The sequence below is a fragment of the Cynocephalus volans genome, chromosome 1 (assembly GCF_027409185.1).
Source record: "Cynocephalus volans isolate mCynVol1 chromosome 1, mCynVol1.pri, whole genome shotgun sequence".
In the NCBI taxonomy this organism is placed as follows: domain Eukaryota; kingdom Metazoa; phylum Chordata; class Mammalia; order Dermoptera; family Cynocephalidae; genus Cynocephalus; species Cynocephalus volans.
In genome coordinates this window covers 234,900,658-234,925,052 of record NC_084460.1, presented here as the reverse complement: position 1 = coordinate 234,925,052, position 24,395 = coordinate 234,900,658, and the positions used below count along the sequence as shown (strand labels likewise).

Sequence of the window (24,395 nt, the reverse complement as noted above, 5' to 3'; positions counted from 1 at the left end):
TGTTATTTTATATTTACTTTTTTTAACAGTGCATTTTAAGAATCACATCATTCTTTACATGAGATTATTTTAATTATTTTAATCCTTGTTTACCTCTTGTCCTTGATTCACATTAATACTGAAAGTCTTCCTGAGGTTATTAGTACTTCATTGCCTACTTTTAATGCTAAAAAATATGCAATTGCTTTGAATGACATTTTCAGACTTCATGTATTTTATCGTTAAGGTTGACTTATTAAAACTGAGAAACTTTGAATAAGTAATTACTGTATAGTTTTATTTCATATTCATGTGTTTCCACTGGCTTACCTGATTATTTCTGCAGCAAGTCAAGTTTTGTGACTTTTCTTGTAATGGATGTATGGATTTCTAAAGACACTTTTTAAAAAAAATCTCTGTTCTTCTCTGAACAAATAGCATATATCTGTGAGTTGGCTACCATAGATAAGACCTATGTCATATATAAATAAAGATTTTGTCTCTCATGTTATGTTTAATAAAGTGATTTGAGAGGAGCTTTACAGATCACTTTTTGAAGCAATTACGAAGTCAAGTTCATCCTCTGTAAGAAGTTCTGGGAGCAATTAATGATGTCAACTATAGGCATGAGATCAGAAAATGGTACTTATTGATTATGTCAATAAACATAAGCAGAACGAACCAGCCCTCAACACTACAACCTGCGTCAATGCGCATCATCTGCTTATTAGTGACAGGATTTTATTTCCCTTCTATGTCAAAGAAGTTTTTTGAAATGACATGTACACCTAATCCTTAATTTTTTACCCACAGGCTTTTGAAGATATATATATCGATCAGAGAAAGACTACTAAAATCTTATTAGAATATGCTGACATGATCTTCACTTACATCTTCATTCTGGAAATGCTTCTAAAGTGGATGGCATATGGTTTTAAAGCCTATTTTACTAATGGGTGGTACAAGCTGGACTTCATGGTTGTTATTGTATGTATTTTAAAGTAAATTTTAAAGGCTATTTTAAAATTTCATCTTCTTTCTTCTTCTCTTTCTTCTTTACCCTTACTTTTTAACTCCATTTTCCTTTTCCCTCTCTCTGTACCTTAGCAGTCATCAACATACCATTTTTCTTCATTTATCACATTTAACATCTGTCTTTTTTTTTTTCATTCTAAAATTTAGAAAATTCACACTTCACTCCTGGGTTATTGTAATAGTCACCTATGAACCCACTGCCAACAGGATAGATTTGTTGCACAATATTTTGAAAATTTCAGCTCTCTAAGAATATTTAAATTCTGTTGGCTTGATTTTTAAATCATATCTCCACAATGATACTACTTATCAGACCTTTACTAGTATCATGCTGAGCCATGCTACCAAAATTTCTCATTTGGATGACTGAAGTAGATCCTGAACTGGCATGCCTGCTTCCACCACTGCACACCTTCATTCTATTCTCCATACAGCAACCAGAGTGACTGTTGCCAAATGGAAGTCACCTCATGTCACTTCTCTTCTTGGAACCCTCTAATAAACACCCCCATCTCACTCAGAGTAAAAGCTACAGTCTTTGCAATCAAAGGCCTACAAGTGACTACACAATCAGATCTTGTTTCCTAACATTCTCTATCCACTCTCTCCCCTACACCCCATCCAGGTCCATATACAGCACTGGCTTTCTTGAAGCTCCTCACACATGCCAAGATTATTTCCTTCTTAGTGGCTTGCACTTATTCTATTCCACCTGCAACTTTTGCTGGCATTTATATCTTGGCTGAAATGAAAAAGTCCTTCAAAGTTAGGACTTTCCTCACTACCCTATTTAAGACAGTGAATACTCCAATAGTCCCTTTCCCTTTCTCTGCTTTCTTTATCCCCATAGCCTCTATTAATGTCATACAAATTATTCATTTATTTTGTGTACTATCTGTCTCCTCCCACCAAAAATAAGTTCCATTAGGGCAGAATATTTTCTCAGGTTTCTTCTGTCCTTTATCCCCTGGGCCTAGAACAATTCCTGCCACATAGTAGGGGCTATAATTTTTGTTGGATGAACAAATAGTTCCCTATTCTATAAACAATAATGGAAGCTCCACAATCTATAATTAATGACTTAAAATAGCTGACCTCTGTCTTCCAAAGTAATTCTTACAAATTAACCACCTACTCCAGCCAAACCACACTATGCTTGCAACTCACCTTCCTGTTTCCTAGCCATTGTTCTCATGTGTCCATATCCCCCCATGCTTATGTAAGTGAAATTCTTACTTCAAAGCCTACTTTAAGACCATCTCTTTAGTACAGGGTAAAAAGAACAAATTTTTCATATCTGTTGACTTGAAAATATAGAACTTATGGAGATACAATAAAAGTTAATCATCGCTTTTCCACCTTGCTCAATATCTATTAACATTTATTAACCTTGAATCATTTTATGGCATACATATTTACTTTAAAGTGTCATCTCAGTATCTACTTATACTTTTTAGTAATTTGTACTTTTAACTTAACAATAGTCATAACCTTCTTGATGCCTGTCCTCTGAAATCCAATTTTTTCTATCATCTTAACCATATTTATACATGGATGTGTATGTAAATATATTCCAAATTTTGTTTTAATGATTACATTTCATACTGTTGCTGAATTGCAAATAATCATAAAACTGACTCAATCTAATTTCAAACTAAGAATATAAATACTAATTCTTGATCATAAAGAATGTAAAATATATAATTTTTGTTTATCTTAGTAACATATGCACCTTATTACCAGAAAATATTTTTGTCTCATCTTTTTAAGTGATTTTAACACAAAATGATTTTTATAATTTTCTGTAAGTCATTATTAAGATATTTTGAAATATATATTAAAATATTTCACAAATTTATTGGTAAGGTTTGTGTATCATTTTTGTAATAAGTGCAAAGTTCACATGTTATTTTGATTAAAAATGGAACCTTATTCACTTTCTTTTTTTAAATATATAGGTGTTTTGTCTTAGCTTAATAGGCAAAACTCGGGAAGAACTAAAACCACTTACTTCTATTAAGTTCCTTCGGGCACTCAGAGTTCTATCTCAATTTGAAAGAATGAAGGTAAGAGAAAACTTTCTAAGCTAATCTGTAAGTTGTTATTTGTGATTACTAAATCTCCACAAAGCAACAAGCTTTGTTATCTTCTCATTTGTACCTTTAGCAATATTAATACAACAAAAATCTTATATTCTACTGCTTAAAAATAGAAAGGAATAGGTATGTTAGTTATGTTACTAAGATTTTTAGGTCATTATTGTTCATAATATATGAAAACTAATTTTAAAAAGCAAAAAGGAACTGATATTTGAGAAAGAAAATACAGTTCCAAAACTAATACCTTTCTAATTCACATAGATATATATGAATATTAATGAAATTGTTTCAATTTTAAAAATATAACTCTCAGAACATGAAACTTTGGATCAGTTAACTTAGTTTTTAAAATTATAAGAACATTGTACACACTAGTTATTTACTGAATGAAAGAAAAGTTTTAATTTTTTAATTTAATTTTATCAATATACAATCTGGTTGATTTTGGGGCCCTCTTCCCTCCCCCCTTCCTGCCATCAACCGTATATCTGTTCACTTGTCTTAACAACTTCAAGGAATTGTGAGTGTTGTGTCTTCTTCCCTCCCCACCATTTGTTTGTGTATTTATTTATTTATTTATTTATTTTTGGCTCCCACAAATAAGTGAGAACATGTTGTATTTCTCTTTCTGTGCCTGACTTGTTTCGCTTACTATAATTTTCTCTAAGTTCATCCATGTTGCTGTGAATAGTAGTATTTCATTCTTTTTACAGCAGAGTAGTATTCCATTGTGTAGATATACCACAGTTTCCTTATCCGCTCATCTGATGATGGACATTTGGGCTGGGTCCAACTCTTGGCTATTGTAAATAGTGCTGCAATGAACATTGAGTACAGGTATACCTTTGACTTGATGATTTCCATTCCTCTGGGTATATTCCCAGCAGTGGAATCGCTGGGTCATATGGTAGATCTATCTGAAATTGCTTAAGGAAGCTCCATAACATTTTCCATAAAGGCTGCACCATTTTGCAGTCCCACCAACAGTGTATGAGAGTTCCTTTTTCTCCACAACCTCGCCAGCATTTATCATTCACAGTCTTTTGGATATTAGCCATCCTAACTGGAGTGAGATGGTATCTCAGTGATTTTCATTTCCTGAATGCTGAGTGATGTTGAGCATTTGTTCATGTGTCTGCTGGCCATTCATATATCTTCCTTTGAGAAATGCCTATTAGCTCCTTTGCCCATTTTTTAATTGGGTTACTTGTTTTTTGCCATAAAGATGTTTCAGTTCTTTGTATATTCTGGATATTAATCCTTTGTCAGATGTATATTTTGCAAACATTTTCTCCCATTCTGTTAATTTTAAAATAAATTTACTTTCTTTTTTATCACACATCACAAACTATGAATTCTTACCTGTCCTCTCTCCCTTTTTTCCATGTTAAAGCCTCTTTGGAACAACATTTTAATATAAATGCTAAGTGCATGATTGATAATAATATTTTTGTAACTCATATGAATGAGAACTTAGGTCTGATCAACCTATTCCCCAAAATATTAGATTTACTAGTATTAGATTTATCTGAGGGAAAAAAAATTGATTATATGGCAAATAGAGCAAAATTTTAATTGTCATGTACTTCAAAACAAAAAAATCAAAAATGGTAATTGTAATTTGTATTATAACCTATGAAACAGATTTTATTAACCACATCATGGAAGCCCACAAGGTGGTGATATTCTTCTATGCTTTTAAAGTAAAATAAGGTAGAAAATAAGCTGAAAAGGAAAAAGTAGTTGAAGAGGACTGTAAGGTTGAGGATAAAGAAAAAATAGCCAAATTTCCAATTTAAATGCAGCTTAGTGATAGTAAAACTTCATAGAACATTATTCTGGGACTACATACTACAAATAGTCTATTGACTCAAAACACATAAACACACAAACACACTCTAAATGAATGTCACTAAAATAAACTTGTCATTATTGTTTTAAAAAAATTATGGAATGATACTACTTTTTTTCCTAATAGGTTTAGATACACAGGGGGAAAAAAAGAGTGCTGAAATCAGCAAGTTGTCTTCCCCCAATTTAGAGAAAAGTAGGAAGACATTTGCTAGAGAAACTCGCTCTGTTTGTCAGAAATTAAGCACTGTACCATTTGATGTTGTGCATTCATTAGAATGGCAGTGAGATAGTGGCCATGGACAATTCGATATCAGGAAAATAGTAGCCCTGGTTAGGTCAAGGTCGGGTCCAGACCTGAAGCCTCATCTCAACCCCTGGAAGTTCTGTAGTTAAATTATCCTTAAAGATATATCCCTAAGTATATTAGGAAGCTATGTGCTTACAAAGTTATTTTATGTATTTAATGTTTAAGGTCTCAGGAGCTCTTTATTTCTCAAATATTTGTGGCAACCATGTACACTGTTTTATTCTCATATCCGTGGATTTTCTAAAGACAGGCATTTCTTCCCAGCAGAAGCATCAGTGGACCTCTTAAAATATCTAAAGTATCAACAAAACATTTGTGTCCTAGTTTTAGAAATAATATGTTATTGAACGCACAATTATAAGTCAAAATATTAATTCAAGGACAGAAAACTATAGAATAAAGTATAAGCAAAAAGATAAATATCGAGTATTCATTGAGGGAAGGAAAGTTTACAGTCGTAGAAAAAAGAATCCATGGTGCTTCAGAATAAAAGTGAAAGATGTAAGGTCAGAGGAGGGAAATCAAAAATATAAATGTTAAGAGAAAGAGAAAAATTGTGGGACTGAAAATATTCTACTGGATATAGCAACTGGTTTACACTTGCCATAACAGCTTCAGTGGCATGATAAAAATAAAATTCTGATTTAAATATTAAAGAGTGAAGATAGTTGAGGAATTGAAGACAATTATTATAGACTATGGCCAGTATTCGAGTTTCGGTGGAGGACTGATCTCCCAAATTTCTCACTCTCACCAGTGACAGAGAATGGTGCAGTGAGGAGGTTTGAGGCTTCACAAGGTACAGCTGCCCCACTCAGTGTATCCTGAAAGTGTCTTCCCTTCGCTTCACTGATGCTACAGTTTCTGGCCTTCTTATGTCCCCTGCCACTCCTTCATTGTCTTCTTTGCAGGCTCGTCCTCCCTAAGGTTAAAATCCTCAAGACAGTGTTAGACCCATTCCCTCTCATTTTGTATGCTTTCTAAATAATCTCATACATACACATAGGTTGAATTATCTTGACCATTTCTGGTACAATATAGGAAATCAATAAACATGAGTTGAGTTAGTGAAATAATTATGTATCCTAGTATTTGTACTAATCAGCTCTGTTACCTTTTAATATTTTTTAGTACAAAGATTTTGAGAGTATCCGGATTCTTAATGTATATTTTTTATTGTAAGTAAATTGCTATTTGGGTTATTCCAATACTGGCATGTGGATTATGGAATCTTTAGATATGGCTTTTTTGTTGTTATTTTTTCAATATGACATTATATCAATTAGTATTTTCAATTTTATCATAAATTAAAATAGTTTCCATTTTTTTTGTCTAAAGTTTACATACATGTTCTTTTTTATATGCCAGGTGGTTGTGAGAGCTTTGATTAAAACAACTTTACCCACTTTGAATGTGTTTCTGGTGTGCCTTCTGATCTGGCTAATTTTTAGTATCTTGGGAGTACACTTATTTGCTGGTACGTTCTATGAATGCATTGACCCAACAAGTGGAGAAAGGTTTCCTATATATGAAGTCATGAATAAGAGTCAGTGTGAAAGCCTTGTGTTTAATGAATCCATGCCATGGGAGAATGCAAAACTAAACTTTGATAATGTTGGAAATAGCTTCCTTGCTCTGCTTCAAGTAGTAAGTACACTTTTGACTTTTTTTTTTTAATCAATTATGTGTCATCCGTGTTGTAGGTTGAACGTGAAGGACAAATGCAGATTATTAATATATTTGGTTATAAAATATTTTTAGCAATCATTAATTAATAGATAAATGTTATGGGACATACTATACTGGAGTCATTCATAGAGACCAGAGTAAAATACAGCCCCTGCCCTGTTGGGAGAATGAAGTGGAGATCAAGGTAGGACTGACAGAGGAAACGGCAGGTGCCAGCCAAACCTATTTTCACCATCATTGGTGAGGTAATAGGGTCATAATTCATTGGTCCAATTTGGGTTACTGCTATTTTTTGGTTTTGGTTGTTTTTTTTTTTTTTTCTATTTAGTGCATTGAGAAATGACTATTTAATGATCCAATATATAGCAGATGTGAAGAGGTGGATCATTCCTCTTTTATCTCCCCCACAGAAAAGCACATGTATGGCAGCTACAAGTTACTGTGACACTTGGCGACATATATTTACTTACCATTTATCTGTCTATTTTCTTATTTCTCTCTCTTTCTATTTACACTGTCATAAAATATTTGGTTATTAGCTACCAATAAAGTAAGTATTTAAAATAGTTGGTAATGAGGCTGGCTGGTTAGCTCACTTGGTTAGAACACGGTGCTGATAACACCAAGTTCAAAGGCTCAGATCACCATACTGGCAAGCCACCAAATAAATAATAAGTAAAATAGTTGTTAATAGACACTGCAATAATGAAAATGTTAAAGATCACACCTATACAGTATATTGAAGTGTGGTAAACCTTACTATCAAATATTTTAGTGTATTAAAAACAGATTGAGTTTTACTTTTTGCCATGAAGCAAAGTTTTCCATAAGAATTAAATATATCTCATTTTTTACAGGCAACATTTAATGGATGGATCACTATTATGAACTCAGCAGTTGATTCTATTAATGTAGGTACAATATAATCTTAAAGCCATTGTTAAGGTCCAAGCAAAGTCATTTTGCAATTCAAGCACAGGACACCAGCAATAATTAACAGAAATTAAGTACATATTAGATTGGGTATTTAACAGACAATTAAATCCTTCCAGGATTGTATACAATGATTGACCCAATAAGCCCATTTGAAAGATTACCAGATTTGTAACAATGATTAAATCAATGAAATAAATTTTTAAATCCAAAGAAACAAAGAAACAGTATTCTTTCATGAAAGAGCAAAGAGAAAACATACCTCAAGTAACATTGTTAGATTTTCTTATCACGAACTGTTTTACCCATTTGATGTTTTAAAAAGTCAGTATCAATATATTGCTTATTTTGCAAATTAACTTTTAGGTAAATGTGCAGCCTAATTTTGAAGACAACATCTATATGTATTGCTACTTTATCAACTTTATTATCTTTGGATTATTTCTCCCTCTGAGCATGCTGATTGGTGTTATTATTGCCAATTTCAACAAGCATAAAATAAAGATAAGTATAAATGCCCTGCTTCAAATATTTGGTTTTGGATTTTTTAATGTCATTTTTATTTGATAAGTATCTAAAAAAAAAATATTGATGTTCCTGTACATAGATGAACATTGCTAAAATGTTCATCCTTATGTTATTTTCTATATTTGCCTATATATACAATTTTATTTATTTATTTATTTTTATTTTTTCTCAATGTTCCTAATGTTTTATATTTTATTTTTATTTTTATTTTTTTATTTTAACTTCTCAATATACATTGTAGTTGATTTTCTTGTTCCTTTACCTGTTCCTCTTTCCCCGCTCCCTGTCTCTGCTCTCCCCGCAACTACATCATATCTGTTCACTTGTCTTAACAAGTTCAAGGAATTGTTGTGATTGTTGTGTCTTCTTCCCCCCACCCCACACACACCCTTTATTTGTTTGTATATTTATTTATTTATTTACTTATTTATTTTTAGCTCCCACAAATAAGTGAGACTATGTGGTATTTCTCTTTCTGTGCCTTACTTGTTTCATTTAATATAATTTTCTCTAAGTCCATCCAGCTTGTCGTGAATGGTAGTATTTCATTCTTTTTTATAGCAGAGTAACATTCCATTTTGTAAATATACCATAGTTTCCTTATCCACTCATCTGATGATGGACATTTTGAATGGTGCCAATTCTTGGCTATTGTAAATAGTACTGCAATAAACATGGGAGTGCAGGTATCCCTTTGGCATGATGATTTCCATTCCTCTGGGTATATTCCCAGCAGTGGAATAGCTGGGTCATATGGTAGATCTATCTGTAATTGTTTAAGGAACCTCCATACCATTTTCCATAAAGGCTGCATGGGAACTCTGATACATACACATTTTAAAAGTTAAAAATTACAAGTGTTTTTGTATATATGCTTTGTAAATAATAATGTGCTGAAAAACAAATGTTGTAATGTTGTGTAATGTTGTGTATCTGCACAAATATGTGAAGAGTTCAAGAAAAAAATTCTTTACTAGGAATTTCAACCCAATAGGATAGCATCCTAGGATTTCTTTCTAGGTTTCTAGTTCGTGATCTCTGTCAATTTTACATAACCAGGTCCTCATTTGAGGCAGTATCAATTCCTAATTCCTAGATTAGCATGACATTATTCACATCATATATTTTGTGTAAGATACTGAAGTTAGCACTAGAAACACAAAAATGAATAATGCCTAGAAGGTGTTATGAAGAAGTAGGCACAAGATACTTTTGGAATAATAGTAAAAAATATCATCTGATAGTATTTGGAAAATAAAGTAATATATGAACATATAAAAATACATATATTACCAATTCTATTTATTCTGATTGTTAAAAGGTACAAATCAACTTCACCTTTAGCTATTGAGTTCAACTTTTCTTAGTAAACCTTTCTAGATAACTCCTGCTGTTTCTCCTTTGCCCCTCAGTAATCTGAAAAGTGCAAATAGGGTTAATTGTCCACAGGAAATTGCACCAAAAGATTACTGAATATCAGTCACTACCAGCGTGTATTTTATATGTGTTTTATATGGACTTTTGTGCAAAAAGTCAGACATGTTCAAACGTGGTTTACTTCATTACAGTTAGGCCTATTTTAAAGGATTAAATCAATAACTGCCAAATTTTCTAAGATGCATATTAATATAAAGGAAAACTTGGATTAAATGTGACTTGAATTTTTTTTTTTTCATTTCTTTACCAGGGAGGCTCAAATATCTTTATAACAGTAAAACAGAAGAAACAATACCGTTGGCTGAAGAAGCTGATGTGTGAGGGTTCTGAAAGACCAATACCTCGCCCAGGAGTAAGAAAATGTCTAGATTTTTTTTCCAGCTTCAAAAAAAAGTTTCTTTAAATATATGCTTTTAAAGATGAAAGTATGCTTTTAAAAGCCTTAACAAATGCTTTGCACAAAATTTATAAAATGTGTTCATTGACAAAGGTTTTAGTGACATTTTGTTTGTTTGTTTTGACTATATGCTATAGTTATAGTTGGGTGAAAACTAAGACCCTCACTTATTCTCCAGTTTATTCTGGAAGAGAAGTTGTAGAATCTTAAGACTGTGTGTGTGTACATACATATATATATATATATATCCTATTAATAAAACTATTACACTTGTTTTCTTTATCCACAGAACAAGTTCCAAGGGTTTATTTTTGGCTTGGTAACAAATCAAGTTTTTAATGTTATCATTATGGTTCTTATCTGTTTCCAAGTAATAACAATTATGATACAAAGTGATGAACAGAGTCCACAAATGGAAACTGCTCTCTACTGGATTAATTCAATTTTTGTTATACTGTATACTACAGAATGTGTAATGAAGCTCGTCTCTTTCCGTTGTTACTATTTCACCATTGGATGGAACATTTTTGATTTTGTGGTGGTCATTTTCTCTATTACAGGTAAGATTTTATTTGGTCAAATTTTCACTTGTAATAGTATTAATTCAGGCAATCTCTTATAGTAAATGTCTTTTGAGATATAATCACTTAACAAGCAAAGAAGATAGAGATCTTTTTTTATTCCCAACAGGCATGCCTCACATTTTTGCATTCATATATGTACACACCGCCTGACAAATACACAATACTCAAAAATATTTCTTGAACTAATAGCATGAAGTTCATGTCACAAATCACCAGGTAAATGCTTAGTTACCCCTTTAGTATATTATGTACATTAGTTTTCTAAGATGACACTAGAAGGATCTTTATATCTTAGAATGATATAACCTTTTGAGCTCCCTAGTGTTCCTCACCCTCTAATATCTAAAACAAATTACAACTTTTCCAACACTAGGCTTTTAGACTTTAATGAATTTGTCACTAGTTTTCTCTTACTTTGAATATATAACTCTCTTACTTAACAAGTAGACTCAATTATCCTCTTTGTTAAAGGATATTGTGCTATATACAAAGAATTTAGTAGTAAACAGGATAGGCATAATTCCTGTATATGCATAGTTTATAGTCTATTAAAGGATACAGACAATCATACAGCACATTCTAATGCTGTGCTATTAAGGTTATGGTAGGAGAAGCACAGAGTGCTGTCACAGCATAACAGAGGGAGGGACACCTGATCAGTAAGTAGAGATCAGAGAAAACTTATGGGAGAAGCAAAATCTAAAGAGAGACCTATTGGATAAGGGGGTAGCCAAGTAAAGAATTTAGGATAAAAGTGTTTCAGACAGAGAGAAGTTTATTATCTGCCTCCCCATAACACATACCAAAGTGTAAGCTCCGTGAGAGCAGGAACAATATTTAAGAACATATTGTGTCAAGCACTATTCTGTGTATTTAGTGGTGGAAAATGAAGATAAACTGTCTGCCCAGTTGTGCTTCCAGTAAATTCTCTCATTTAGTTGATGGTTAAAGCAACGCAACTGAAAGAAAAATACAAGAAGCCTGATAGAAACATACATGAAGACAGGAGGGGGCTGATAGGAAGAAAAGAGAGGAATTATAGAATTAAAAAGCACTTTGAGAATTAAGTGGGAGTTATTTCATCAGAGAGCTGGAAGGAAAAGAAACTGCAGTGTGAGGGAAAGCTTTCAAACTTGAGGTTTCAGAAGGTCAGCTATCCTGGGTCCAGAATGTGGTCGTAGATGTGGATGACTGAAGTCAAATGATGGAGAAGTTTACTAGAGTTGAGGAAGCCAAAGACTGAGAGGCTGGCCTTTCAATGGATTGTTGATGGTAGGTGCTGAGGTGGAAAGGGAAAAAGGGAGTGAATTACTAAAGTCTTGAATGAATATAAATGAGGAGGTATGAGTAGATCACAGAGCCAAAGAATGGAAGGAAATTATATACTTGAATGTCAGGATCCACAAAGCATCAGAAATTTCTTTTATTTTTTCTTTATAAAAATGATAAAGAAGTGTCTGGAAATCACATTGAAAGGAAAAATATTTATTCCATCTTTCTACCCTGAAGAATATAGAGTAGGGAGAAATGAGCAGCCTACATTTGAGAGGGTTTCAAAGGAAATATCCTTAAAATAGTCAAATTTTAGGAAAGAGAGGAAGTTAAAAAAGTTTAGTTGATGAGGATATAGAGAAATTCATTTACAATTAAATGGGGATGGTTTCTGTGTAATGGAAGAGTTTAGAAGATTGAGGAGAAATAAGAATTTGGGTCAGAGTGGAAGATGCACTAAAGCAGTGTGGAGATAAGGGTAGAGATAGGCTAGAACATCAGAGAGAATGTCATCTTAGGCAGTGACAAAGTTTAACAGAAATGTGAGGCATGATCCTTCCAGATTCAGAAAACATGCAGTCTCATTTAGAAGCTTCATGAGATTCTCCCTTCCACCATCTTCTCAACTCAAAATGAGCCACACTCTCTCCAGTACTTCCAGAGAACATCCCTTATGCCTCTTATGATAACTACAACTTTACCTTGTTTCATAGTTCCACACTTTCCTCACCCACCCACCACCACTATGAAAAAGTTTTAAGCAAAGATTAATTTATTTAATTTACATTTTAAAGCCCCTGAGGCCCAAATACTATTTATGAAATAAATAAATTAAACTACAATCTATGAATCACTGAATGCCAGACATTTTGTAATTATAGCTATCAATTAGGTTTTTCTGCCGTGCCTTATAATTCAGTGTCTATTACAAGTTTCTAGATTAAAAGGTCTTCGAGGACAGAAATCACGTCATTCATCTTTGCATATTTGCATGACAACTTTATTAGGCAATCAGTAAGGGTTGCATGGAGCTAAATTTCTTGATGCAACAGCAATCAGAAAAAATTATGACTACTTCCCTACATTTTGGATTAAGGTTGCCTGTGATTCCATACTCTTAAGATGATGGTACAAAAGATTTCTATTCCAAATTTTACTAGATACCCTGAGCATTGACACAATATTTGGCTAACGGAAACTTTTAATTTGCTAACTGTTCAATGAGAGGGATTAATAAAATGAGAGGGATTGATGAAGGATCAATAAAATATAGAAAAAACAATTAAATGTAAAATAATTTATGTTCCTCTAAATACAAATGTATTGAGTAATTTTATTGTCTGCTGTTTCTTTTCCCACACCAAGGACTGTTGCTGCCTATGACAATAGGATCCTATCTTGTGCCTCCTTTACTTGTGCAACTGATACTTCTCACACGGGTCATCCACATCCTGCGTCTTGGGAAAGGTCCAAAGGTGTTCCATAATCTGATGCTTCCTTTGATGCTGTCCCTCCCAGCATTGTTGAACATCAGTCTTCTCATCTTCCTGGTCATGTTCATCTACGCCATCTTTGGAATGTATAACTTTGCCTATGTTAAAAAGGAAGCTGGAATTAATGATGTGTCCAACTTTGAAACCTTTGGCAGCAGTATGATCTGCCTTTTCCAAGTTACAACATTTGCTGGTTGGGATGGCATGCTCAACGCAATTTTCAATAGTAAATGGTCTGACTGTGATCCTGATAAAATTAACCCTGGAACTCAGGTTAGAGGAGATTGTGGTAACCCCTCTGTTGGGATTTTTTACTTTGTCAGTTACATACTCATATCGTGGCTGATCATTGTAAATATGTATATTGTTGTTGTCATGGAGTTCTTAAATATTTCTTCTAAGAAAAAAGCCAAGACCTTGAGTGAAGACGATTTTAGGAAATTCTTTCAAGTGTGGACGACATTTGATCCTGACAGGACTCAGTACATAGACTCTAGCAAGCTTTCAGATTTTGCAGCTGCTCTTGATCCTCCTCTTTTCATGGCAAAACCAAACAAGGGCCAGCTCCTTGCTTTGGATCTTCCCATGGCTGTTGGGGACAGAATTCATTGTCTTGACATCTTACTTGCTTTCACAAAGAGAGTTATGGGTAAAGATGTGAGGATGGAGAAAGTCCTTTCAGAGATAGAATCAGGGTTCATGTTAGCCAACCCTTTCAAGATCACATATGAGCCGATTACAACTACTCTGAAACGCAAACAAGAGGCGGTTTCAGCAACCATCATTCAGCGCGCCTATAAAAGTTACCGCTTAAGGCAAAATGACAAAAATACATCAGATATTAACATGATAGGTGATGAAAGAGATGTTCAAACTACTAAAGAACATGTCTATTTTGACAAAGCTAAGGAAAAGTCAACTCTGCAGGGCCAGATCTAATTCCAGTTACCACCTCTTACCTTCTTTATATCCCAAACTAGTTAAAAGTTTAAATCAGAAAAAAAAAGATCAGAGAAAGTACAGATTATGATCAATTGTTTACAAGCCATGGAAGTTAAGCTTGTATTTACAAGACTCCTTGCCAGATTCACTTTTTACCCCTTTATGTTCAATCTAACCAATTTATCAGGAAAAACAACCCCGTAATATTGCTGCAGTGAGTTAAAGTGGGTTAAATTTGCCGTTTGACAATCCGGGGTTTGTTTTCTCTAAATGGCTTATATAGTGTGTGCCTCTCCTGGAGGATGGGGGGGAGGGGAGATGGTGGTAGAGATTAGCAGCTAAGAGGGCTTCCTTGTGTATTGTTTGTCTAATTTGATGGGCTTCAAGTCACCACTATTGGGACTTAGTTACAAATAAACCAGTGCTTTCTTAATGTGGTATAGTTTTTAAAAAATAGTAAAACGCTACAGGCCATTAAATCATAAACTCGCCTAGACAAGTGCCAATTGGGGGAAGGGAGAGGGAAGTTCTTTAGAAAGTGCCTTTGAGATCAATCACAGACACTTTCAGGCTCATTAAAAACACACATTTGAACAAGATTGGTTGAAGCCCGGTTTTTGTTTTTGTCTGTTCTTTTTTTTTGGTACTGGAAATTAATGTTACATTGCTCTTATTGCTCTTGGACTCCTGGTTTCTCATCTCTTTAACTAGTTCTACCTAAGCTCCAGCTCTTCAGCAGGATGGATTTGTAGAACAAGAAGCATAAAGGAAACTAGAGTTATTGCCTATATTTCCCTCATTTTCTTCCTATTTACACATTTCTAAAAAGTATTTACTACATTTACTAAAATGACATAATAGATAATATGTTAATAGACTCAAGCTTTACCTTATCATAAAACTAATGTATCTCCACCATTTATCTGTCATGTAACATTGAGTGTGTAAGATCTGGCAAATGCATGTCGTAATATAAATTAGAAGAGTTGAGAGCAACAATTATGTCTAGAGATGCTCACAGTGTCTTGACCTTTAATAGGGAAACTGTGGCCACTTTAAAGTACTTTTCACTGTATTTTAGGCTTCTTTATAACCTAGAGAACAAAAATGATCATTCAAACTATGAGGACTGTGAATTTGGAGATAAAAGTGTAAGTTTGTTGTTGTTTTATAACATTAGTGTATTCAAGTTAGTTTTCACTTATTTATCTTTCCAAGATTTTTTGTTTTCATCTCATCATATACATAATTACTCTGTAAAATGTCATATTTGAAAAATGTTAAAATCCTAAATATTAGTTTTCATTACTGAAATCGTTTTTGAAAGATAGGCACAAATAATTGTTTTTCAAATGATTTATAAAGATGCAGTCCTTTACATCCATGTAGTTTAAGATTCAATTTGTTCCATTTGTATGAAGATTTACTTGTGTGCCTATGAATTCCTAAAGGATTCAAAAAGATAATCTGTATACTGTTGACAAAAAATAAGCTTTAAATATATTGTATGACATTCAATATTATTTACGTATCAGTAATTGTATTTTATTATGAATGCACGGTCTTGAGCCTTAACTATTATAGTCTATTTCTGCTCCTAAGAAATTTAATAATATTACCAAGATGCCTTTGAGGGATCCCCTAAGTAAATGTAATTTTGGGGTTCTGTTTTTTTCTATGTGTTCCTTCCCATGCTCCTCCAGTTCTCCATCATGTGATGGGGACCAAGGAGGAATCAGTGTTAACTTGGTGACATGGTGACAGCTGGTGCTTTATCTAAGCTTCTCAGTTTTCTATTTCTTGGGAATGCTTTAATGTATAAACTGCTTCAGATGTTTAAACTGAGTCATAACTTGCTTCTGTAAATTCCATAAAGACCACAAACTGATTTTAGTTTGAAAATCATAGCTTTTACTTATAAACTGTTTGCCAATTACTTCCAAAAATTCTGTAAAGAATTATTTTTAACAAAAACATACAATGTATTCTACTTTTTAGATACTATAGAAAATAATAAAAACAACCTGTTAACTACACTAATCATTGTTTGTTCAATTTGATAATACAGATTGGCAGCTTTGTATAGTACAATTTTTTAAAATAAGCCTTACATTAGGGCTTATTCATACAGGCTCAAAATTCAAAACTGACAACAACTTTACTTTCTTTGGATCATTTAATTTTATAAAATAAAAGTTATTAAGTTTACCAGAGGCCCCTTTACATTGACAAAATGTAAAATGCTCTCCTATTAAAATCATAATTATAATTTTACTAGATATATCTGATAGATCTTGGATGTGGTTGGCACCATCTTGGATATGACCAGTGCCATCTTGGACATGGCTGCATCACCTTGGACATGACTGATGTCATCATGGACGTGACCAGCACCATATTGAGTACGAAATGGCCGCCACTCTTTACCCTACTTCGTGGTTTCCTTAAACAAAGAAACCCTCTACCTCATGGTTTCCTAGACAAAGAAAACCTTCCACTTCTGCCTGGAGGTACCTCTCATCTTGACTATGTCACCCCTACCCACCACACCAGCACCAATCGTCGGCTTGATCCCACACACCAGCACCCTCTCCCCCTCCCTGCCTGCATTTTTTGTGCCCACCAACCCGTATAAGTGTATGTACTCCCTTTAGCAGCTGCTGCCCCGCCATTTTGAGTGCAGCCTGGGAGGTTTTTCTTCCTTTAATAAGCTTTGAATGGTACCTGGCGTTTCGGCTCACTTTCTTTCATTTTGGTGCCGAAACCCAGGAAAGGTCTTGGCTGGACCTTTGGCCATCCCCTCTCTTGGGTTGATTGGCTCCCAGCCGCCCTTCCCGGAACTGCTGGACCGGATGCCCCCGGGACTCTCTTGTTTTCGCCCTGCTGCTTCAGACCGACACATCCACCACCAGCCTCATTTGGGTGAGTTAAGGGAGTCCTTCCAATCTATTCCTATGGGTTTTTCTCGATCCTCTGTCTATGACTATGGTCTCGCTTGAAAGACCAGGCACCTGGCTGAGAAAACCCCTCTCCTGCCCTGGTTACAGGGGATGCTCTCATACCGGTGGCTGCCCTCTGTCTGAGGGGGAAGAACAACAGGGACGCCTCTTCTTGTTCCTGTCCTCTTTCTACTGGGACTGCTGCTCTTTCTCACCCTCAGCATGGGATCCTCTCAGACTAAACCCTCCCGATCTACTCCTCTGGGGTGCCTCTTGGCTAATCTACGACCTCTCAGCCTACAAGGAGATATAAAACCCAAATGGCTCCTTTTTTATTGTAATCAAGTCTGGCCTAGATATAAACTCAATAACACATCCCAAAGGCCAGAAAATGGCACCTTCAATCTGGCCACCCTAACAGATCTTGATAACTTCTGTCACAGAAGCGGCAAGGCAGGAGAGATTCCCTACATTCAGGCTTTCTTCTGTCTTCAGTCTCGCCCCTCCCTCTGTACGCCCTGTACTGCATCCTGAATCCTCCTTGCCCACACTTGGCCTCCCCCATCAGATGCCAACCCTCCCTTCGATCCCTCAGAGCACTCCACACCCCGGCCTCCGCCATATGCCTCCAGCCCCTCCCCAGCCCCTTCACCTGCACCAACCCCTCCCCCTTCACCACCCTGCACCCACTCTTGGGATGCCCCCTCCACCCATCCGGCCCCTTCTGACCCGCCGGCCCCTTGTATCCCCTTCGTGAGGTTGCTGGTATGGAGGGCATTGTTCACATTCATATTCCCTTTTCTCTTTCTGACCTTTCTCAGATTGAAAAGCATCTTGGATCTTTCCAAACTGACCCTGATACTTATGTAAAGGAATTTAAATACCTCTCACAATCCTATGACCTCACCTGGCATGATATTTTCATGATCCTTACAACTACCCTTTCGCCTGAGGTTTGAGAACAGGTCTGTTGCAGCACAACAACATGCAGATGAGTCACCTGCTCAAAACAATAGATTGCCCACAGGTCTGGAAGCCGTCCCCCATGTTGACCCCAATTGGAATTATCAGAGTGGACATGGGGACTGTGACCTCTGAGATCAAATGGTCACCCATATACATTCTGCTTTACAAAAATTTAACCACAAATTGGTTAACTATGATAAATTGAGAGAAATTACCCAACAATCCACTGAGAACCTCAGAGAGTTCCTAACCCGTCTCTCAGAGGCACTACAAAAATAGACCCTCATAGATCCCTCTTCCCCGGCTGGGATGGCTCACCTCCATTCCCATTTTATCACTCAGTCTGCCCCAGACATTCAGAAAAAACTAAAAAAACTCGAAGATGGCCCCAATTCCAGCCAGAGAGATCTCCTTAATCTGGCTTTCAAAGTTTTTAACAATAAAGAGGAGGAGGAAAAGAAGGAGCAATACAAGAGAGATTGGGACAAATACCAGCTTCTGGCCGATGCCATCCAGGGACCCTCTACCCATTGAGCTCAAATAACAAAACCTCAAAATGTGCCACCTGGCAACTGTTTCAAGTCGGCCAACCGGGCCACTGGGCTCAAGCCTGTCCTAACCCTGGGCCCTTTCCCAGGCCTTGCCCACATTGCAAGCAGGAGGGTCATTGGGGGGTCGACCACACTGCTCACCGGAGAGGGAGCCACCCCACCAGTAAGACCATCCTTTCCTGAAATTCTTGGCTTTGCCCAGGAGGAGGACTGACAAGGCTCAGGGTTCAAGGCCCCCACAGGGATCACCACACGTGAGCCCAGGGTAACTCTCCTCATAGCAGGTAAGCCAATCTCTTTTATTATTGACACAGGGGCCACTTACTCCACTCTCCCTGAATATTCAGGGCCCACCACTTCATCCTCTATCTCCATGGTGGGTGTTACAGGACCCAAATGCCACCCTCAAGTGACACCACCCCTCTCCTGCACCCTCCACCACACCCACTTTTCACATAAATTCCTGGTTATGCCCCAATGCCCTGCCCTTATTGGGACATGACATTCTCTCAAAGTTCAGGGCAACTTTAATCTTATATGATCTAACACTTTCCTTGCTGTTGTTGGCCCAAGCTGCCCCAGACCTGGACTCTGTGGACTCCACCTTTCCCTTTTCCTCTAACCTGGTCAATCTCATTGTACATGATACATCTTCCCCCTCCATCACCACTCATCACTCCCCCATCCATGTTCTTTTAAAAGACCCTTCTCTTTTTCCTAGCATACCTCAAAACCCCATTGCTCTCAATCATCTCATAGGGTTAAAGCCCATCATACATAAACTCCTTTCCTCCAACCTTTTACAAGCCACCATACAACACATCCATCCTCCCAGTGAAGAAGTCCAGTTGCTCATACCACGTGGTTCAGAACCTCTGAGCCATTAATGTAGCCATTTTACCCATAACCCCAGTCATTCCCAATCCCTACACCCTCCTATCCACCACTCCTACTATGACTCATTTCTTTTCAGTCCTTGACCTCAAAGATGCTTTCTTTTCTATTCCCCTTCCCCCCTTCTGCCAAGACTTGTTCGCCTTCACATGGACCAATTCTGACACAGATTGATCCCAACAACTCACCTGGATGGTCCTGCCCCCAGGGTTTCAGGATAGCCCCCACTTCTTTGGCCAAGCCTTGACTTGAGACTTATTTGAACTTCCGCCCACTTCTAGCACTATACTACAATATGTAGATGACCTTCTCCTATGTAGACCCTCATATGAGGACTCACAGGCCCACACTGCTCTCCTTAATTTCCTGGCCTCCAGGGGATATCAAGTGTCCCCCAGCAAGGCCCAAATTTCTTCCCCTTCAGTCACCTATTTGGGAGTCCACCTTATTCCCAGCACCAGAGAGATAACGGTAGTTCATAAGAATATAATTTTTGAACTCCCTACCCATGCCACAAAGGGTGAAATCCTCTCTTTCTTGGGACTTGCAGGGTATCTTCACCTATGAATCCCTAACTTTGGCATACTAGCAAAGCCACTTTATGAGGCAGCCAAAGGGGATCTCGCCATTCCCTTAGATCCCACAAAGCCCATTCATTCTCCCTTCCAGCGATTAAAAGCTGCTCTCCTCACAGCCCAAGCTCTATCTCTCCCAAACCTGTCTCATATTTTTATGCTAGATGTCCCCGAGACCCAAGGATTGGTGGTTGGGGTTTTGGGACAAGAGGCAGAAGATATTTTCTCCCCAGGTGCATGCCTCTCAAAACAGCTAGACACCACAGCCTAGGGATGGGCCCCTTGCTTACGAGCCTTGGCAGCAGCTGCCCTTCTAACACAAGAAAGCTCTAAATTAACCTTTGGACAACAAACAGTTATTTGTTCCCCCCACCACCTTCAAGACCTTGTCAGTCATAAGGCAATGTCAATTCTCTCTCCCTCCCATCTACAACTTATCCACCTTACTTTCATTGAAAATTCTCAGTTTTCCTTTAAACCTTGCCCTCCTTTGAACCCAGCCATTCTCATCCCAAGGCACTCTCAACCCATAGAACACAATTGTATGGAGGCACTAGATTTTTTCCTCAACCCCTTTCCGCACATTTAACCACACCCCATTACAGAGCCCCAACACGCATGGTTCATAGATGGGAATGTCACCTCTGCACCAGCCCCCCAGGTGGGATATGCCATAGTAAACTTAACACAAACCATCAAGGCTACTCCCCTTCCTCCTAACACCACCACCCAACAGGCAGAACTTATTGCCCTCACCTACGCTCTCACCCTGGCCAATGACAAATGAGTCAATATATACACGGATTCTAAATATGCCTACCACATCTTACATTCTTGTGCAGCTATATGGAAGGAGAGAGGATTCATGACCACCCAAGGAGGGCCCATAAAAAATGGACACCTCATCATGACACTTCTCAAGGCTGCCCAGCTTCCAAAAGAGATCAGAGTTATACACTGCAGGGGGCACCAGACCTCCAATAGCTGCATAGCTCAGGGTAACAAACAAGCAGAACTTACTGCAAAACAGGCCGCTCAATCATCAGATCCCCACACTTCCCTCACCCAGGTTCTTCTTATGACCCCTACACCTTCACCCCAGTACACCCCTCAAGAGGTACACCACCTCCTAGAACTGGCGGCACAAAAGAAAGATAGCTGGTATGTTATTTCTTGTTGTTATATTCTCCCTGAGACACAAGTGAAAGAAATCCTCTTAGATTTCCACAATACAATTCACATAGGCCACGAACCCCTATCACACCTCCTCCAGCCTTTATATTATTATTCCCACATGACCAAATTACTTAAACAAATCACCAAAAACTGCCCCATTTGTTCCTGTTGCTCCAATCAGGGTGGCCTCCAGATCTAATCCTTTCCCACCCATCAGGCTAGAGGCTGTACTCCTGGCCAAGATTGGCAAATTGATTTTACCCACATGCTTCCCCACAAGAAAATGTGCTACCTCTTAACCTTAATAGATACCTTCACAGGATGGGTAGAGTCTTTCCCTTCCATTTCAGAGGATGCAGCCACAGTGACATGAGCTCTAACCTCAGAAATCATCCCCCGTTTTGGCCTACCCACCAGCCTGCAGTCAGACAATGGCCTGGCATTCATTTCCCAAATCACACAACTCACAGCCCAAGTGCTAAACATCAAGTGGAACCTTCACATACCATATCAGCCTCAGTTGTATGGCAAAATAGAAAAGGCTAATCATCTCATTAAAACACACCTCACCAAATTGTTCATGGAGCTTCATCTTCCCTGGACACAGCTCTTCCCTTTGGCACTAGCTCACTTATGGGCTGACCCCCATAAACCCACTGGCTTCAGCCCATTTGAACTCATGTATGGCAGGCCCTTCACCTTTACACTACTACCTCCTGGCTCATCACCTTTAGGCCAGTATCTCTCTACTCTTTTGCTTATTAGGGACCTTCTTCATGAACAAGCCAACCTTTTACTACCTCATCCTTTCCACACTGCTCCCTCAAATTTAAAACTAAACCCGGAACAACAAGTATACATTAAAACCCAGACCCCAAATCCCCTCTCACCATGCTTGGAGGGGCCTTATAGAGTACTTCTCACCACCCCCATGGCGGTAAAGGTACTAGGAAAGACTTCTGGGTACCACTATCTTTGGTAAAATTAGCACCTGAGGCTCCACCCAACGAATCTATGCACACCACCCCAGAGGGGTCCCTCCACTCAAACCCTAACTCAACATTTCCTTATACTTTGTCTATCTTAGGACCTACAAAATTAAAAATTTCCAGGACCTCCACTCTTCCCCGAATTCCAGAGGAAAAATAATCTCCCCTCCCAGCAATCATCCTCTTGCTTTTACAGGCCCACTCTACCTTGCTCATACAAGAGCCACTCCAAGATTGATCCCAACTGGCTGTTGTGAGTTAGCCATCATGGGACATGATAAGTACATGCCACCCTGTGTCTCTAATCTTTATTGCACTACTTGTCCTAATACTGGCTATAGGATTGGTGTCCACTGCCCCAAGAGATTGCAGCAACATAGAAAAAATTCTCCTGGCACTCCTATACCTCCTGTCAATAGGATATTTCTTAGCAATCTTGCTGAGTCAATGTACCTTCTAAATTAACTCTTACTGCCCCAATCCCAAAAGAGATGATATTTCCTCCAGCAGTTATCCTTTCACTCTTACAGGCCTGCTATCTAATCCGAGACAGATCCCAGCCTGCCTCCTTTGACGTGAATAACATCCTTGAGTGAGTGACTGAGCTAGCCCGGCAGGGTGTCCTTTGTGATTACACCCCCTATGAATTTGCCCTCTACTCCTTTTTTCTATTATGTGTTCTCTCAGCACCCCCCCCCCCACCTTTTTCCTCCTTCTGTTTCTGTGGCTCTAGCCATTAACACAGGTATCTACTTCACCATAAACATAGTGCATTTCCCAAGTCAGAATCTTAGGGTCGGGATGGACAATCAGCACACAGGCACTGGCTAGACTTGGGCATGGGATTGTCCAAACTCGTTTCACAGCTATTACACATCTTCTGGCTCCCTGCTACAATAGGTCCACAGCCACATCATGTTCCCATGAGAAAAGGAACTACTGGATGGTTCTTTCCAAGGAGGATTCTGCTGGAGCCCAGTGCCCTCCAAGAGGCAGATATGTGTGCTTCAGTAAAACCACGCACCTAAGTTATAGCAGTGGGGAGGGCTCCAGGATGAAACACGTCAAAAACAAATTAAACAAATCATTAATAGTCTTACTCCCACCCAGCCAAGCTGATGTCTTCTCCGGCTCCCTTGACACCGATGTCCATCCCAAATGGAACCCAAAGTTATACAGCTCCTCAATGCCACCCACCATTTACTTAATTATACCTCCCCCTCATTAGCAGGGGGATATTGGCTCTGCCTGCAATCGACCCTTCCCCAATACCAGGCTACCCCCCCTATCTAACTTCAATCTGTCTAATTGGCCTACAGACAACCATACCTCAGTCCTCTCGAGAGTGGTGACCACCCACATCACTTTAACTCAGCCGGCAGGGTATTGTCTAACACATCTTACTGGCAATACAGAAGTGGGCAATCTCACAGCAAAAGACTGCAACCAGACCATTCCAAGGGACAATACACACATCACCTGTAGCTCCTGGAAGGGGTCTACTTTGTGGGCCATTTTCATATCAATGCCTTCCACAGAACTGGATGGGAACTTGTGCCTTAGCAATTTTAACACCCCAAATTAACATTTTCCCTGGCAACCAAATTTTAGAGATCCCTCTGGTGGCTCATACTCAGGTGAAACGAGCTATTTAGGTCATTCCCCTGCTCCTCAGGCTCAGCATAGTGGCAGGAGTGGGAACAGGAGTGGGAGGCATAGCTACCTCAACAGCTTACTATCATAAAGTAACCCAAGA

At 37.8% G+C, this 24,395-nt stretch overlaps 1 protein-coding gene across 1 annotated transcript in view; it reads left to right on the top strand.

Annotated features, from left to right (window-relative positions):
- The window catches only part of SCN7A (sodium voltage-gated channel alpha subunit 7), a 63,764-nt gene extending 49,218 nt beyond the window's left edge, over nt 1–14,546 (top strand). The window contains exons 17-24 of the mRNA XM_063092342.1: nt 793–966; nt 2,973–3,080; nt 6,643–6,921; nt 7,821–7,874; nt 8,263–8,400; nt 10,109–10,213; nt 10,548–10,818; nt 13,480–14,546. Coding sequence (XP_062948412.1) covers nt 793–966; nt 2,973–3,080; nt 6,643–6,921; nt 7,821–7,874; nt 8,263–8,400; nt 10,109–10,213; nt 10,548–10,818; nt 13,480–14,546 — 2,196 coding nt within the window. The remainder of the gene's footprint in view (nt 1–792; nt 967–2,972; nt 3,081–6,642; nt 6,922–7,820; nt 7,875–8,262; nt 8,401–10,108; nt 10,214–10,547; nt 10,819–13,479) is intronic.
- Nucleotides 14,547–24,395: the final 9,849 nt, after the last annotated feature.